The 19,066-nt window shown below is 43.5% G+C and overlaps 1 protein-coding gene across 1 annotated transcript in view; it reads left to right on the forward strand.

Moving 5' to 3' along the window:
• Positions 1–6,066: 6,066 nt before the first annotated feature.
• LOC139337358 (protein kinase C-binding protein NELL2a-like) overlaps positions 6,067–19,066 on the forward strand; it is an 80,495-nt gene continuing 67,495 nt past the window's right edge. The window contains exons 1-4 of the mRNA XM_070971901.1: positions 6,067–6,594; positions 6,856–6,984; positions 17,246–17,396; positions 18,781–18,954. Coding sequence (XP_070828002.1) covers positions 6,543–6,594; positions 6,856–6,984; positions 17,246–17,396; positions 18,781–18,954 — 506 coding nt within the window. The 5' untranslated portion in view covers positions 6,067–6,542. The remainder of the gene's footprint in view (positions 6,595–6,855; positions 6,985–17,245; positions 17,397–18,780; positions 18,955–19,066) is intronic.

The raw sequence follows: 19,066 nt of genomic DNA on the forward strand, positions 1-19,066 counted from the left end.
CCACAACGTTTTCCTCAGCAGCAACATCATGTATAGGAAAATATGTAGCGAGCTTGTACTTATGTATACTTATGTAACATTCAAGCATTCGTCACCTCAAATTCTTTTTGAAGTATCGGCAGCCAATACTCTCTGTGCAGCCCAGGAGCTCATCCACAGCTTTTTTTCTTTTTTCCGCTACACAAGAACGTTCCTCTCATCATGACTGACAGTTGCTCAGCTGCCTCCCTGATGACCTCTGAACTCGTGTGATTGGCCGGGGTCATATGTGTCATCTTACCAGTCACCTGACCAAGAGACAGCAAGAGTGTATGGCACTGTGATCATTGGATCTGACACAGTAACCATCGCCAACGACAAAAACATTGTGTAGTCTGATCCCGGCATCAAAAGCGTGGAGAGTGGTTCTGGAGAAGGGTCGTTGATATCTCCATCTCTCCTCCTCCCAATGCTATTCCACTCTAGCATGCTGGATTTCCCGTCCCTCTCACTCCTGTCTCCCGTCCCCTTCCCCTTGTACTGTGCACAAGCTTGAACGCCACCTGTTGCTGATTGACTGCAATAGTGTTGTGCGATTTGGTCCGATCCACTTTGTTTCCAATTTCCAGAGCCAGTGCTGTGAACAACAACTGGATTTTTCTTCACACACAGAGTGGACCATGAGACGATCTTTCTCCAGAATGACTCACCGCACTGTTAATAAACACAGTGTTCCTTGCTGTCCTCCTCTGTGTTTCCCTCAGTGCCACTGCTTCAGCTTCCTGCTTAGTAAATGATGAAGACTTCCCAGTCCCTGGTTGAGCCTCTGATTAGCCGTCTCCATCCACAGTTCAGCAGCCGGCTTTGTGTTAAATGTCTCTGTGGTCATCTTTGACAGGTGAATGAGGCCAGTGTTATTGCCGCTGCTACTGAGCAGCAACAGAAGAACAGAGTCAGCAAGCACAAATCATAAAACAACTGTGCAGGAGGAGATAACCAGGCGTACAATTTATTTTTGATTATCATCTGATGTTGGACTTTGATGGGCAGATCATACATTTAGCCGTATGTTAATCTTGCACATTGCTGGCTTCTTTATTAAAATGAAAGGCTTTTCTCCCTCACAAACCAGGGAAGTCTAAAATCTGTACTGTTAAGCCTCTCAGCTTGTGTCTGTATTTGGTGAATTAGGGCTGTCGCAGCTGAAGTTAAGCCAAGCAGGGCTGGGGAGGAGCTCCTGCACCTTGACCTATGGTATGACCCATGTGATGCTATTGTAAATGAATCATAATGACTGCTTCTACTTTTTTAATACTGTACTTTTCTTTCCTGTGATTTTTTTCTTAGGTCAAGAACACTGAAGAATGTCCCAAAATGGATCTAAAAGGTTTCAGGTACATACTATTTTCAAACATCTTTCCTTTCTTTTGGATAGTGCAGCATTCAGAACTCTTTCTATCACTGTCTGTGTGCAGGTGGCCATGGTAAGAGACAATTGGTTGCAGTTCTTCCTGATGTAGACAGGAAGGCTGATTCACAGTGTGTCGAGTGTTAGGAGGCCCATCTTGTGAATTCCTCTGCAGAAGGACTAATGATCTTATTCCATTGCCATTTGATGCCACTGAATTTCAAAAATGGCCCAGGCTGCATGCTAAGTGTGCAAAGAAAGCACTCCTCTGCATATTCTTGCTTTGCAAATAGAGGGTTGGATGGAGTCTCAGTCCACAGCGGATGATGATGATGATGATGATGATGATGATGAGGTGTATGCATGAATCTGAGATTAAACTGTGAAACAGACTTTTCACAGTGTAGCCCATAATACAGTACTTTTACTATATTTTGTCCATGGTAACACAATATCATAACCCTTAACATTCTTTCCAATATGTGTTCAACTGAAGACTGAAATACTCCTAAAAAGTCAGAATTTGACTTTGCAAAGACGGAATTTAACTGGTCCTGTATTAATTTACTACATCATGAAGAGCTTTGAGTTTCTCAGGTTTTTATAGGCAGCCAGATGAAACACTGTGTACCAAAATGCAGAGTCTGGACATTTTTATCACACAGCAATGGCAGCAATATTTCAATCCTAAACAGCTATAAAAGGCTGAACTGCCAGACAGCACAACATTTGAGTGTTCAAATGCATGCTGGGTAAGAAACTCTTTGACCTCAATAATGCAACAGAGGGTCCCGCACAGATGGCTGACACATCCTGCTCATTTTTGTTTGTGTTTGCTTTTTCTTTTCATTCATTCATCTGTTTTAAGATTTTTATGCTGCTGTTATAGTGAAGGTGATGACCTCGGGTGGCTTGTAAACCGTGTTTGCTGTCATCACTGTCTTTAGAAATGATGCATGGCATTGAGAGGTGACTGTTGGAGGTCAAGACAGGAAAGAGTCCTGTCTACTCCATTAGTGACCTATAACATGGTTTGTATAGCTCTGTATTGTTTCATAGATGTCCTGTATGATGCAGTTCATGCATGTGAGCGTAAAAAGTCACATTTACAACATCTGCAATGTTGCTGCCATGCAGAGCTGCAGGAGAAGTGTTTTCAATCAGCTACATCAGGGTGGTGTTACCAGCTTCTTGCAACAGGAGATTTTGATGCTCTGCAGCTGACCGAAGACAATGTGGATCTTGATTATGCTGTACTCACAGAGAGGGTGAGTACATCTGCTGTGAGTAGCTGTAGAAAACAAAATGCTTTCCTTAGGGTACAGTATGTCATTGTAATCTTGTTAATGAGTTTGTGTTGTAATTTTAGGAGGAGGCAGCAACTGATTTGACACATTTCCCTGAGGAAATCATGAGTTGTGGTTACAGGGGGCTGCTGAAGTTCGACAGTACCATAAGGTGTGTATGCACATTTTCCAGAAAAACAGTGAAGCTGACCTTTGACCTTTTGGATATAAAATGCCATCACTTCACTGGGAAGAGTGAAGAGTGGCACTCTCTCTTTAGTATGCAAACATATGCAGATTATATGTAAATCAGACACTCTTGCCCCTCCTCGTACACCCCTCCTCTCTGCACGAAGATCGTGACAGACAGTTGGATCTAAGAACCAGTGACACTGACAAAATACTGACAGTGTAAATGAACTCACTGAAAAAATCTGAAGATGACATTGAAAAACATATCATAATGCAAAAAAATCTAAATAATTTAATCAGATGTCTGTTTTATTTTTGTTTCATATCGTCGAGTTCAACCTTGACAACATCTGTGACCTCGTGTATCATCCATGTGAACCAAACAAAGAGGTTTAAATGCTTGGGGACCCTCCACCTGTCAGCAGAACAGATGAAGCCTCTTGGATGAGTGCTGGAACGTCTTCAAGACAGAGAAACAGCACATCCAGATGCCTGTAGTGTTTCTGAACCACTTTATGACTCTTATACTGGCCATTTAGTACCACAAGAATAAGAGGTATGAGGGGGAAAAATCCCAAAATGTGAATTAATGCTTATTAACTCATAAGCTCTTGCTGTGCAGTCAAACATTGTAGATCCACAGAACTTTATTTTAAATTCTCTTGGAGTTGTGAAAGTTTCCATATGTTTAAGGCTAAATTTTGGGAAGAGTTGTAATAAACTGATTTAGAACATGCTGTGTTTATGTGGAATAAGATTCGCTGCTATCGACTAAATCAGGATGCTCTATTGAAAATTGAGGAATGTCTTAGGTCAGCGATGAGGAACCTTTATCTTATCAAGAGCCATTTAAATTTTTATAACATCCTTCGAGGGTCATACTAAATTATTGAGCACATAATCACACTAATCTCTAAGGCGATGGCTGGAAATGCCTCTCCTTGGCGAGGCTTTTGACATCGGATGGTAGTGATGATGATGACGATACTTCCAGCTGGTGTTCCAGGTTAGGGTCTGTCAGTCTTGAACAGAACTGAGTCTTTGCAAGAGTCACAATCTTACTTTACTTTCATTCTCCTGTGCTAGCAGCTCCACAGCAGCGACAAGGCCCTCCTTCACAAATTCGCCCACTGAATGAGGTTTCAGCTCCTTAGCTATTAGCTCGCTCACCACAAGAGGTGTCTGCATAACTCAGTCTGTCAGAAAGTGGTCTTGTGAAAGCTGCTTGTTGGGCACCCAAACGCCACTGAAGAGTGTTGGCTTTGCCCAAGAACATAAGTCCTTGCAGCTTGTTTGATGCTGGAAATTAGCTTTTCATCACTGAGTGCGTCCCCACAAACTGACGTAGGCACACTGGCTGTCCTTTACTTCAACAAAAAAAAACACCATTTGTCCATTTCTCTTGTGGAAAGTTGCCATGATGCATTAACATGACATCAACCACTATGAAATGTGCTGCATTCAGGGACCAACTGGAAGTGGTGTTAGTCTACTATTTTATGTCATTTTATTTTATTGCCCCTTTTTTTTTTTTTTTTTTGGGTTGCTGAATTTCTTTGCGTGCCTGATCAAACTGCCTCTTGGGCCTGACAAATGTAAAAATGGGTCGTAATAACCCACTTGCACAGATGACATATAAAGCTGTTTCTCTGGTGTGGACATGCTGCCTTTTATGCTGGATGCAGTGTTCTCTGTCTTGGTTATCATACCTATTCTATTAATCTTATCAAGACAAGTCTCCACGTTAAAGAAGAGATTCAATATTTTACCTCCAGACAACCAAAACAAATCGGATTCTTTGGCAGATTTTTTCCAAACTGATGATTCCTCAGGTCAGTGGACTCTACCTGAAATAATTCATCCTGTCATCATGCTCTGTCTCCGTTAAAGATCTTTTTGATCAGCCTTTCCTCTGGCTTGGGACAAGGTGGCTCCACTGTTCCACTGTCCGAGCTATTTCACATCTCTGCTTTACAAGACATGACTGCCATCCAATGTCAACTTCAATAGCCCACTTAGCAGTATATTTATGTGCCCCAAGAAAGCACCTCACAGCTCAGGATGGCATTAATGTCAGGGGCATCCTTTCAACCCACTCCTGCAGCATAAAATAAAAGTGAGCCTACCAATGAATCATAAAGTTTAGAAAACACTAAAAAATCAAGGTCAAGACAATCTCATTTTATTCATCACAGACCCTGATGTTATTCCTGCTGACACTGCCAATACTTCTCTTCCCTCTGTGAAGCCCATACTTTCATCAACAACAAAACCAGCCCAAACTGAAACATATGGTTGCTCTGCTGTTCACATTGCTTTCAAAAACTTAGTCAGTGTTTTTTCACTGTTTAAGGAAAGTCTCCATTTAGTACACCATAAACTCAAAACTAATATTTATTTTTATTTTTTTGTGAATTAATCTCTCAGCAACCAACACAATGTCATCAGCATATTGCAAAATACTGAAGTTCATACTGTCAATCAGTATTCCCAGATTGACCCACTTGATTTTTGGGGCTAAGTCATTTAACTAAGGGCCAAATGAAGGCAGACAATAATAAAAATGTCAATAATATGTTCAAATGTTTTCCACTCCTAAATCTGACTTTAAATGTAGTCATGAGTATTACACCATAGACACATACTTCAAACAAAATTGATTAAAATATAATACAATTATGCTAAAGGTTTATTTTTAGGTTCCTTCTTTCCCAGTAGCTTTCTAATTTCTTCAAATGTTCCTGGCAATAACTGTCATTTGATACTGATACTGAACAAACTGTTGTCTGAAATTTCAAACGGAACTCCATCGAAAGAACGATTTCATTTAAACACAACTGAATATTTCTCATTATTAATTTAAGATTGTAAACGTAACTCTTCATATGTTGGATTATATGCCTCCCTACAGACAATCGGCGTGCCTTTGGATGCTCTGCTTACCTTCTGCGCACTGTACACAGGCTTAGCATTTAATTGGAATTAAGTGGACACTACATATAATTTTCCCAGAACGCATTGATCCTTCTAGTAAACTTCCAAGAATTTATAAAGAATTTTGCGACCAGTTCCAAATGATTTTTCCCATGAGGGAAGTGCCACTGTAGACATTTTCTTGTCGACAACAGGCGTGGCTACAATCAATGCCAGGAGCTTATTTTCGATTCATCGAGTGTTTTCTCTTATCAGCCACAAGGGGGCTTCATTGCTCCTCTTTCCCCGCTCTCTCGCTCTCTCACACTCCTCGTCAGGTTTTCCTCCTTCTCCTCCTCCTCCTCCTCCTCCTCTTCCTCCTCCTCCTCCTCTCTCCTCACTCCTCCTTCAGCGGCCGCATCTCTCACTCACGCCGCTGTAGGAGCGTCTGTTCGGCTGGTGAAGCAGCGGCAGCTCGCTTCGTGCGCCCTCTGTTTCCCACCTGTGCCGCGGACGGTGCTGATGGAGCAGACCTTGCGTTACATGGAATAATTTGCACTCTGTGACATTTTCTTTCCTCCTTCCATCCGGATTTGCTTTTTTTTTGCATCATTGGGCATCTAAAGTTGTGATGATGCCTCCGCTCAGCATTTGGGATTGGTAATAGCCTCCTGCGCGAGGGTGATACATCATTCGCGTGTGATTGAACAATACTGTCTCTCGGAAGTGGGCAAAACATGGACTAATTTTTTTATACATTCACCATGGGATTAATACAGCTATTTCTGGTTCTCGGCATATTTTGCGCCTCCCCAGGTAGGACACACGGCTGTCACTGACCGTAACCACCTCTTGCAACATGTAGCATGTACAATCAGACACTGATTATTTGTTGCTTTGGATCATTTTTCCCACCAAGGCTTCTCAGAAATAATCGCACCTAGTTGATTTAGCAGCTTGTACACAGCGCAGTAACCTCCCATCTCTTCCCCTGACACCAGCAATATTTTTATAGCATCACAGGTGTCCTTGCATGCCAATAACAATGACAATCTTGTTTTTGTGTTTGCAAATTAGTTGTAGGTTTCGGGGTCGACCCTGCCCTGCGCATCAGCGTGTTTGATGAACTAACGCTTGGAGAAGGCTTTGATGGAGTTACTCAGGTCCAGGGCTTCCACAGCGAGTCTAGAGCTTTCCACTTCCAAGGTACAGAAACACATACTCCTTGTATTTTTGCCTGTGATGGAAGATAAAATGTGAAGCCATGCTGACTTTTTAATGAAAAGTGATGGTGCTAAACGTTGCTGTCCTTTTAACATTTTGTTTAAACAACTTGTGAGGCTGACAGGATGCAGCCCAGTAATCCACCGATAAGGTGCTCCACTGAGATGCCTGATGTGGACCCTTTTTGTGAAAATGTCAGATCATCTGATAATAATACCATAGCACATATTCCTGTGTACGATTCTCTCTGTCCATAGCTCAACTGTGTAAGAGACTGTCAGCAGCAGCATGCAGTGGATTTGCAGTTTTCCTCCACAACGGGACTTAGCTCGGGGCCCTCAGACTGCCACCTGCCTGAACAATAGGTCCCCGTGAAGAAGTGGGGTGAGCAGGGCGAGCACAGGGGGAGAGATGGGTGGATCATGCAAGGAATCATAGAAAGACTGAGCATAATCAGATTAGGCAGGGACAAAACCCCGTGTTCATGGGGGTGTGGGTGAATGGGCCCCTCGCTAGAATTTACCCGTTGGTGATCTTGTGGAGTGTGTAAGCAGTCTGAAGATTTCCTATACGCAAAATATGAATGGGTAATAGAGTGAGTCAGATGCCCGTGTTGTCAGCTGTAAGGCAATATGTTATCTATGGCATACAGTTAATGGAGCTGTCAAAGCTGTGGTCGTGCTTGACTTTTGTACGCACTGTTTTGCCAGTGTTACGTCTTTGTCTCTTCACGTCAGACGCTCATTACGAGCCCGTTCACGGCCCCATCACAGGGATGGAGATGTCTATCATAACCCAGCCCAAAGCAGCAACAGAGGAAATTGCTTTTGGCTCCCGGATCAGTGCCAAAACCAAAGACGTGGCAACATTCATATCTTCACAAGGAGCATCTCAACATGGATCACATAATGTACCAAAGTGACAACGTTGTTTTGGGACAGAGAAACACCACAATCATTTGTCGACATTTTTCTTCTTCCCTTCTCCTCGCTGATATCTTCTAATCTCTCTGCACAGCCGCTGAGACAGCAGCTCTTCTGCATGGAGCAGCAACTCCAGCATCTCTGTGAAGGCAGGCCATTTGATGTCCTCTGTGTAGACAACACTCAGAAGTGCTCTACCCAGGCAGGTAGCGAGAGGGAGGGGGAGAGAGACTACAAGAAACAGTTGGAGAAAGAAAGAGAGAGAGAGAGAGAGAGAGAGAAACACAGACAGTTATAGAAAGAAGCTCCCACTGCTTTTGTCACCAAATGAAAAACACGACTGTTCCACGACTGGCACCTCTCCGTCATTACGCTCTTATTTCTTTGCATTACCTTTGCTAAGTACATTCAGTCACCCGAGCGGAGAAGGCGGCGGCGGTGTGTTATTTATGGCAGAGCTCGCCTCCATTCTTCATTTGGGATGTCTACGTTAAGTCAATGATGTTGGGTGAGGGGGAGGCAGGGGGGAGGCGTACCAGCAAGCCTGGGCCTCTGCTTGTTTGTGATCAGAAATAGACAGGGAGAGGCGCATACTGTAGAGATGCAGAAAGAGTGAGGTAGATAGGGAGGAAAGAAGCTGAAAAAGAAAGAGGGAGAGAAAAAGGGAGCCGAGCTGTCTGCCAGCTGTTTGATAGACTGTGCTGATTCCACATGTATGGATGCTTGGCTGGCTGGGACCAGCAGACGGGCCCACGGTGACATTCCGACGCTCATTAGATAGCAGGCAGAACATATCCATGGCTGTCCCCTCCACTGCCTGGCTGCCTGAAGGGAAGGCTGTTATCTCTGGGTGCTGGGAGGAGGCAGGAGGAGGGATAGCTGCTCAGGCCTGAAAGAGAAGCAGCGGGGTAATTCACATTATAGAAATGTGTATTTGTGCACGTGTGTGAAGAAGCAATTGTGCTCACATTCGCTATATCTTTGTATCTCTGTCTGCCAAAGTGTGTTTTTTCTGTGTGTGTCTGAGAAAGAGAAGAGCAGCGAGCAGTGGGGGGATTGCTGTTTAGCGCACCCCTGCTGATGCTTTTGAAGGTAGCTGTCAGCGCTACATTGCATGGCATTAGGAGAGGTTGGACCTCGGGGACGGGGCGTAATAGAGAGGGAGAAAAGCCCCCGGGCTATGTTCTTCTCATGTCCTGATGCCAGGTGATACTCATCCACGCCACAAAATCATCACATCATTAGCACTTCCCCCACAGTTTTTCATATCTCAACACCCAGATATATCTGTCTGTATATAAACAAGCACAGGGGCCACACCCAGAAGCCCTCCCTTCCCCCAACACACATACACACACACTCCCTCCCTCTCTGGCTACAAGCACATGGACCGAACTCATTCAAAGTGCAAACAACACAATTGCTAGAAGCATCCTTTCAGCTGCAGCACAAGACTCCCCTGTAATTGTGTGTGTGTGTGTGTGTGTGTGTGTGTGTGTGTGTGTGTGTGTGTGTGTGTGTGTGTGTGTGTGTGTGTGTGTGTGTGTGTGAGAGTGTGTGTGAGTGTGTGTGAATCCTGTCTCAGAAGCATGTTCTCGCTCAGACTGTTTGAACACTGCCAGTGAGGTGTTTTAGTGTATGTTGTGGTGATTATGTCCCTGACTGCAGCGACACTGAAGTGTAACAGGATGGAAGAGGCTCATTTATAATACAGCAACACTATGTGTGTGTGTGTGTGTGTGTGTGTGTGTGTGTGTGTGTGTGTGTGTGAAAGAGGGAGGAAGACAGAGGGACTATGTGTGAATGTGAGTTTGTTTTCCTGCATTAACGTGTGTGTGAAACAGATACAAGTGTTTGAATAGGAGCGAGAGTTGTGTGTTTCCACTGTAGGGGCTGCACTTGCCAGCTGCCGGTACACTGGCGCTGCTAGTATACACACAATATGATACATTGGAGTACTGGGCTTTACAAGGATGTAATGCAGTGGGTGGGAGGACAGCTTCGTCCTTCAACTGTAGAGCCCAGATTCAATCATCTCTGTAAGAAAGCAGCTTTTGTACCCTGCTGAATTGTATTGAGAAGGTTCAGGTAACTCCATGTTTTGTGACTCCAAGAAGGCAAAATGAGAATTAACCTTCAGGAATCAATAAGGTAATTAACACTGACAAAAAAAGGTTAGCCTAGCATCCACGCTGTAAAGTGCTTTAGATAAAAGCCACCACTAACAAATGGAACATCCTATTCTTACTATTGCCATTTGTTTCATTGCAGTTCCTGTTGCAAGATGCACTGCAAATACTCCACTATTAGAAAGAAGGAAAGTATACTGTAATGTAGAGGAATGAGCAAGTATCACACATGTGAACCTCAGATTAATTACAGTAATAATTCCTTTAATCTTGTTGGAGAGTTGCAAAGAAACGATGGACAAAACAGATGCATGCTGTGATTGATTTGGGGAAGAGCGACTGATTTAAAAGCCATCGCTTTTGCCTCCATCCAGTGAAATCCTGAAGGCATTTATTTTGGCCGTTTTTACTGGTGTAACTGGGAAACTGGGCCTGCACGTCGTCGTGAGAATAAATCAGAAGATTGTGATGTTTATTGCAACTTCAGCAATCTCTGCTGCCTTCACTTCGGCTCACAGGCAGCTGCATCAGAGCCAGAGTGGTGAATTTTTTAATTAATGTAACCCTAACTCCCTTCTTTTCTTTTTTTGGCTGATCAGAAAATAATCCGATCTGTGACTGAAAACCATCATATGATCCGAACAGCGAGTTGCGTGATCCATTGCAGATATTAAAAATGAGTGGTCAAAGTCATAGCAGCAAGGACTGAGATATTCAGACCCTAATCTGAGTCGAGATCCGAAAACAGCCGTAACTACTTCCCACAATGCTGCAACAAAGGATTTCAGGTTCAGATGTCCGACCTCTAAACTATGATGAAGGCATGACCCGCCTTCACCTCGTGACCGAGTCTCGTCCAGAATTCAGTGAGTGTTGGGTTGTGTAGCAGTGACCTCTGTAGCTCATTCTGATGCCTCTGTTTCTCAATTCCCATTCAATTCCTCAAAGACTAACTGTACATTAATGTGTAAACATGCAAAAAGTCCTGTTAGCAAAGTTAGCACCAGTGCTATTTTGAACTTGCTGTCCACACGTCAACACTGCAAATGGTGATTCTGAGTATCTTCACCCTGGAAGGAGTTTTCCGGAAGGTCCGTTTTCAGTCAACTAAAACCGCATTTGTGTGGGCAAAAGGCCAAAACACGTAGTAAAAGCTACATTTAGTACATTTACATTTTACATTTTACACATGTACATGTGGACTAGGCGTTACACTTCCCTCCAAAACAACAGTTGTTGTTCTGCTCTCCTCGATGAGCACATTGACTTTGACTTGTACAAGTGAGTTTTTCTAGTTAGATGTGAGCAATAATAGCCTTAAAACTCAAGTTAAAAGTGCTCTAGACTGTCATTTCATGAATTCAACTGAGGTAATATCTTAAAATGGGATTCTAAAGAAAGATCTAAAAACCTTGAAATAGGACATGAAGCTCTGAGCCCTTTTTCACCCTGAAGGTGAAGAGCTTAAAGGATAGGTTCGCCTGTCTTTTTAGTTTATCTCAACAGAATACTGACGTTCTCTTAGGTACCTTTAAAGGGTTATTGGTTCCTGTCAATACTGGCTGCAAAGAGGTCCCTTCCTAATGTAATGTGAAGGTAATAGATGGGAACAATGTCCATAGTCGTTGTTCTGCGGGAAAATTCACTCCAAACTTTGCTGATGCTGATATGAAACTTCTGCAGTCTGAGTCAGACAAATCATTTGGGGTTTTTTTCCCTCAAAGTTACAGACTTTTTAGTATGAAATTCCCTCTTTGTGCTGCCACAGACAGCGTTTCCTCGCTGAGCCGCAGCAGAGGGATAGTTACACAAAGCGGAAATTGTAAAGTGAGTATAACTTTGGAAAATAACCAACTGATTTTTCGAACTCAGGCCGCAGATGCCTCACATTAGTTTAAGCTGAGCTTCAGTGTTTCTGCACGGGAGGAGGAATGTGGATCGTGCCACCCATCTCCTCCATTAAACCTGCTTTCAGAATGCATCTCTTTGCAGACAGTGTAGACAGGAGGAAGACTGCCAGCAGGCCATGACTGCGTCACTATACTTATAGGCAGGTACACTGTGTACTTCATTCAGATAGGCTTGAAAAAATGTGGCTGGAATGAATGCAGAGGCTCATTGTTTCAAGCATTTCCTCGAGTCAAATGGCATTTTTCTTGGCAGCGCAGTGAAGCAATCTGCCTTATTCTGTCAAGAAACTAACACCCATTTTCAGAAAATTCCTGTCAATTTGTCAATGTTGAAATGATTGTGCAGCATGGCAGGCCTGTGTGATTGTTTCAGGACTTAATGAGAGACGCAATGGCTCGAGGTTTTTCTGTGTGGCCGATCTTTAGCCGGCATCACATTTTCATCCCGTTTAAAATGAGACGAACAAAATATCCAGTGAATCACCTGAATTAAGTCGGATAGCCGTGCTTAGTCAGCATAATCAAGTCCACAGGGCTTTTATATCTAAATGGAAGATTATCTCACTTCCTTCGATGTGTGCTGGAGGTTTTGTGTGCTCTTTTTTTTTTGTTGCACAAAAAGTTACCCAACCTTTCCAAACTGTTGACTGACATTATCCCCAACTCCCTGTGGTCAAAGTCTCTTTTGCTTTCTGCTTTCTGAGGCAAGCCTGATCCAGGAGCGCCGATGACCATGGAGGGAGGGATATTTCAAGACCTCCCCTCCAGGGCAGTTATACAGTTGGGTGGCTGGAAGGCTGTCATTAGCTCTGTGTATGTGTGAATGTCAGACAGGCGGTCACTGGGGAGGTGATCTGAGAATTGGGGAGAAATTGCTGGCCAAAGCAGTCCTGGAGGTGCCCTTGGCTCAGTTTAGTATTTGTTCCAGGAGAGTGGAGACACGGTGGGGGGAGATGGTCCGTCGAATGCAGATTGACTGAGCAAGGTGGAATATTCAGCAGCCGTAACAACCGGCTTTTGGGGGGTGGGGGGGTGTATGTGTGGGGGTGTATGTGTGTGCATTCATCTTTGCATTAGCCCACGTTTCTGCATATCTTTGAGGCCGTCTCCCTTTGTATTGACTCAACGTTTGTTTGGAGCTGTAGGTCAGCCAAAATGTCTGCAGTACACTGTCTGTGTGTGTGTGTGTGTGTGTGTGTGTGTGTGTGTGTGTGTGTGTGTGTGTGTGTGTGTGTGTGTGTGTGTGTGTGTGTGAGAGAGAGTTGCCGTCTTCACCTGTTTGTGTATGTGCGTGTGTTCACAGATGCATATGCGTGTGTGCTGACAGTAATGAAGGGTTTGGAGTTTGCTGCTGGTGGAGAGTTTATCATTACTCTAATCCCTCTGGAGAGATATTCTCTAGCCTCACCCTCCCACACATATCCTTCTCCTTGCTCAGGCCGGCAGATAAAATGTGTTGTTTGAAATATGCTGTCATTTTTCAAATAGAAAACATTATGCAATAACAAAATAGTACATTTTCACTTGGTTTAGTCCTCAGTGTTGTGTCCCTTCCTCTGCTGACTGGTTCATTCTGGCCCCTCCAGACTCTGTGTTTAGCGCATCTCATGGCTCGCTCACTCTTAACTGGTCAAGAGATGGCTTATTTGCAAAATTTTGAGTTGCTGCGAAGACGTAGGAGGTGTTATCTTGTTCTGGCAATCCACTAGAGACCAAAGAATGAAAGCCCTCATTATTCTCATGCAAAAGTGTCTGATCTGCTTATCTCGTATCAGGAATACTGTTTTTAGTCACAATTTCCACTGGGAAATCATTAAATTAGAAGCAGAGTATGCGTTGAACATAAAAGTATACTTCTGCCTGTCCTTCACAGTATTTTCTTTTTGCTGGGAAAACTCTGCCTCTTTCCGGTACAAAACCCCCTGTTCTGTAGATACAGGTAGAAATGAAAACAGTGTGTGAGAAAGGGATTGTGGCAAAGCTGGGTGTATCTGGGCTCTCAAGCTGTGCTGCAGGGCACCTGTTCTAAATGCTAAATGTGTTAGCAAGTGATTTGTGCAGGGCTGCCAGTGTACCTCCACGAGAATGCAGTGATGGGAGTGTGGGGGATTACAGATATGTGGGTACTATGGGTCAGACAAAATAAAACCACATTAGACAGTTTAAGATTAGAAGTGAAGCTGGGGGATGGAAATTGTGGCCTGAGTGTAACCAATAAAGCACAATGTAAGATTAGGTTGTAGCCCAAAGCTGCGCTTCCTAGGGATGCTATTGAGCCGGAGGCTTTTGGAGATCTCTAGTCAGCTGATAAAACTCTGTACGACTCAAAAACGTGGTTTTCTCACAATCAGCCGGTCCTCATATCCTGTAAACAGCTAGGATGGATGACAAGAGCTGTGTTATTGTGCTGAAAAATGTGCTGATTGGAATTTTAATGCGCTAGATCATCATTTCCAAGCTATTTTGTGTCAGTGTCTCACATCAGAGTGGTCGTTAGGAGCAGGTGGCTGCCCCATCCAGGCGCCTGCCAATAGATAATCGACCAAAGGCCCCCTCAGCGGGGCCACAGTGATTTGGCAGAAGGGACCGTTGGCCCTCTCATCACAGCACAAACTCATCCACTGCCCTTTCATGTATGTTTTTAGGAACGCAGAGACGATGCTGCTGTAGCTGTCTTAATCTTCGTTTGAGTGCCCGTCAAGAGTGTGGAGATCATTGTGCTTCTCACACAGCAACTCAACAGAGACCAATCTCATCGCTCCATTTAAATGATGCCTCCACCCTTCAATCCCCCAAAGTCCCATTTTCAGCAGCCCCATTCCCCTCAAAGTGTAAAGGCTGGTGATGAGAGTCATCCACACATAGATCAAAGGCCCGTGGCTGCTGAGCTGCGGAGCGGGCCGGTGGTAGCGGCTCCTCGGTCCTCACCATCCCCCCTGCCTCATCAGCCTTTTTTCAGCATGGACCCCGCCCTGACACCTGCTCCCACTGCGCTCATTTTGCTCATGATTGAGATATCAGTGCACTCTCTGTTCAACACGTGACCTGGCTATAGACTGACCAGCACATATTATCATAGACGTAAATCCTGTTCGGCCTGAGCTCATCTTTGCTTCATAAGTGGGAAATGACTGCATGGAGCATTTTTCTAAGAGCAAATTTAAAATGACTCACATAAAAGGCAGCCAATTGTGGATTAAATCACAATTTAATAATGTGGATGAAAATACAACGAAAATGATTTCTGAGATTATTGTGAACAGTGGTCATTTGGATTTGGTTATTAAGTGCGATCTGTTGATGGCAGCAGATTATTGCTAGGCAGAACTCCTGTTGCAGTCATTGGACCATCTGTCCCACCTCAGCCAATGACACTGGAATGATACTCCACTGGCAATGCAAAATGCATGAAAACTGCTCCCTGTGTGTCTCCTCTGGTAAGCGACGAATCCAGAGAGCGTTTTTGTTTTGACAGAAATGACTCAAAATATGTCCCTGTTGGCCTTAAAAGCCTACATCAGGGAAAGGCTAACGCCAGCTCTGTAAGAAAGCAGAAGACGAGAAGTCTGAAAACAACGCTCCTCTTTGCTGCGTGCTCTCGCTGTATGCCAGTCCTCATCATGGCATTGCTCGCTGTTTCAGATTGCATTGTGTTAATTGGTTACTCCCACCAGCTGGAAGTAATGTTAATACACTAAGGAAAAGCCGCCACGCTAGCTTCCTGGAGCGCTTAAGTGTGCCAGGGCATCTTGCATGCATCCCATGGCAAGAAGTGAACTCTTTGATGTGATTGCTTCTGAGAAACGTCATCATTTATTGATGCTTCCATTAAAGTAGCATAGACGTCTGTGTAGAGTTGGAGAAGGGGCACACTGGTGGGAACAGGAGCTTACGAGCTAACTACACAGAAAATGCCCTCCCATCCACACCAGCAGCATTAGCCTTTCACTTCTCCTCCCCAAATCCTTGGCTTCATATCAGAGTCAGACACCAAGCCAAAAGAGAAGGTGTTTGATCCATTGATCCAATTTTTGGGATAACTGAGACATATGTTTGGTGCAACGTTTGGGAGCATTAAGTGGATGATGTCAAGTTTTATTTGAGATGGATGACCTCTTAAAATCTTGAAAACACTTATGCTTCAAAGTGTGTGGCTAGTTTTCCTAATTTGACAAACATCCACATCATTATTTTAAGAAGTCTTGAGGCTCCATCAGCCTTCATCAAAGCAGGTTTGAGATCAAAATGGTCAACAAACTTGCAAAACTGAGTAAAATGATTTTAGCAGCTTCGCTGGGCAACGTGTTTGACTCGCAGCTTCCCAAAGTTTAAATGAAGTGGGTAACACGGATTCGAGTCCTGTAAAATGTGTCAAACATCTCAAATACTCACTAGAGCTATAAACATTTCTTTTTGGGGTTTGATGTTGATTTTTCATTCATGAATTCAAATTCGTCAAGCGTTTATGTGAATGCATCAAATATTTACAGCGTTTGGCCTGAAATCCCACTGAATGTTCTCCAGCTCTGTACAGCAAATTCTCCTGTTTAATATTTTTCATCTCTCAAATGTCAACACCGCATTTCACCTCATGACTACTTCCACTATTTTGACATGTTTCATGCACTACAGAATCACTCAGTTTGGCTTCTTTAACAGTATCATAGTTGCTGTCATCCCACCAGTGTTTTCATCGCAGAACTTCATGGGTTAAAAATAACCAAAGACCTCTGGTGAAGCAGGGAAATAATTCAGGTCTGTGTACAATTAAGACTTTCAGCACAGCCTCCGTAAATCTGATTTAACACGTCAGATCCTCAATCTTCTTCCACTGTTCTGTGTGCAATGTGTTTAAGTATTGTGTAATCATATTCATAAGTAATCGCTTGGCAATTAACAATTCACAGCTACAACTCTGGCTTTTCATTTACATCATCCTGTCCTAAATATATTCAGCAAACGTCTTTGTAAGATTAATAAAACATGCGTATTGTTAGTTCTCGTTTTTATTTCCATACGTTCAGACAGATAAAAGACGTTTCTCCGTGAGGAACTGCTCTTAATGGTGTAAATAATAGAAATAATAATGAAACCGTGACTCAGGAGGTAGAGTGAGAGTGTGTGTGTGTGTGTGTGTGTGTGTGTGTGTGTGTGTGTGTGTGTGTGTGTGTGTGTGTGTGTGTGTGGCTAAATGAGAGGCAAATTGTAAAGCCCTTTGGCTAAAAGGGCTGTATAAATGCAGCCATTTGAATAATATCTGATGTTTTTCTCTTTATTCTAGGGTCCTCCAGGGAAGTGATGGCTCCTGCTGAGGTCTCGGAGCAAATGGTCCAAAAGCTGAGAGGCAAAAACGAGTTTACTGTGCTGGTGACCCTCAAACAAGACCACCTCAACTCCGGGGTCATCCTGTCCATTCATCACTCTGAGCACAGGTACGATCAGTTCACACGATAATATGTTTGAAATAGGTTTTGTAATATGTAGAAAAGCCATTTATTCAAAATATGACCTATTTATATATGGAGATTAAATTTTTAAATCACTGTTGTGTGCAATGTGAAAATCCATTTTGAGACAGATGCATAACATATATGTTGTGAAGTTAATTTGAGATGCATGTTTTTGCAGTGTGAGGCAGAACTGCGGTACAGTGAAGCTGTTTACATCGCCCCGCTGATAAAGCACAATTACAGTTGTGTTTTTAAATTCACTCTCTGTTGTCATATCAGCAGTCTCTAATATGTTGATTGAAACCTGAATATTTGTACTTGATGAGCGTTTAGATGTCTTACATACCAGTCGAGTAAACAAAGCCAAGCACCCTGTATGCCAACGTATTATTCACAGTCCATCAGCGATCCAAACATTGAGCCCGTAATCGTGGATCGAAAACTGATGAGACACTATCCGCAGTTAGCATGCTAATGTTTTCCATTAGTTTGTGGTAGCTGAGCCATTGGATGATCAGAACAGCAATCTGAATCCACATAATGCGTTGATTGAACAGTTTGTACATTAAAGTCAGTCCCGAGAAGAGAGCTCACGGGGATGTTAATGACTTTCCCCGCTGCTGATTAGCTTTCCCAGCTATTCATATGCAACAAAGCAGCACTGCATGGTTTCATTTGGAGACGTGGCAAAGACTAATTCGGCGTCAGAAGTGTTAGCTAGTGCGTTTATGGAGCTGGGATGAATGTGCATGCATGGCTGGGGAAAAGTAAATCTATTAGATGTGGTTTGCAGATAAATCAATTCCATTGCTACACTTGCATGAGTGTCTATTTTTTCTTTTGAATGATGTTTCCAGCAAATGACTCTGGTTAAAATAAGTCTGCCTTTAAAGGCAGAGGTGATGAGTGTGTATCGGCAGCTCTTTCCATTAGTGTCACTGTGCTGGGTGAGTCTCACTGGTGTGGAGAAGAGGATTCTGTGCGAATACTAAGATTCCGATGTAAAGCGTTGAACCTCTACATGTGAGCTATTGTTGTGTGTTGCTGATGTTGCACTTAACAGCCATACAGTACCATTCTGTTTGACAAGTGATGTGATTAAATGCTAAATGGTGTTGCAAATCTGGGGAGATGTGAGTGCACTGCTTGGAAATGAGTGACGTGTTTATCTCTCAGCACTGTGCAGCACAGCGAGTGTAGACATTTTGGTGATGCATGCAGGTTTTAATGCAAACAGAAATAAAGAATTCTAGTAATGACACATAAATGCAGCAAGACGTACTGTACAGTGCAGGGAATGCAAATCCTCAGAAAAACTTTTTCTGAACTCTTTCTAAAGCAGGTTGCTGGTGCTTTTACTCTGCAGGTTCCTGGAGCTGGAGAGCAGCGGCCAGCGCAGTGAGGTGCGTCTTCACTATCGTACCAAAGGCCAGCAGGCCCACACTGAGGTGTTCCCTTACAGCCTGGCTGATGACCAGTGGCACAAGGTCTCTGTGGCCGTCAGCGCCTCTCATGTCATTCTGCACGTCGACTGCAACAGGTAAGATGCTGGAGATGAGTGTAAATATTAGATTTGACAATAAAATTTGAAATACACACCTTATGTGTTGTAGTTTGGGAGAATACTGATGTAAGGGAGGATATCCAGTTTC

The sequence above is a fragment of the Chaetodon trifascialis genome, chromosome 10, assembly GCF_039877785.1.
Source record: "Chaetodon trifascialis isolate fChaTrf1 chromosome 10, fChaTrf1.hap1, whole genome shotgun sequence".
In the NCBI taxonomy this organism is placed as follows: Eukaryota; Metazoa; Chordata; class Actinopteri; order Chaetodontiformes; family Chaetodontidae; genus Chaetodon; species Chaetodon trifascialis.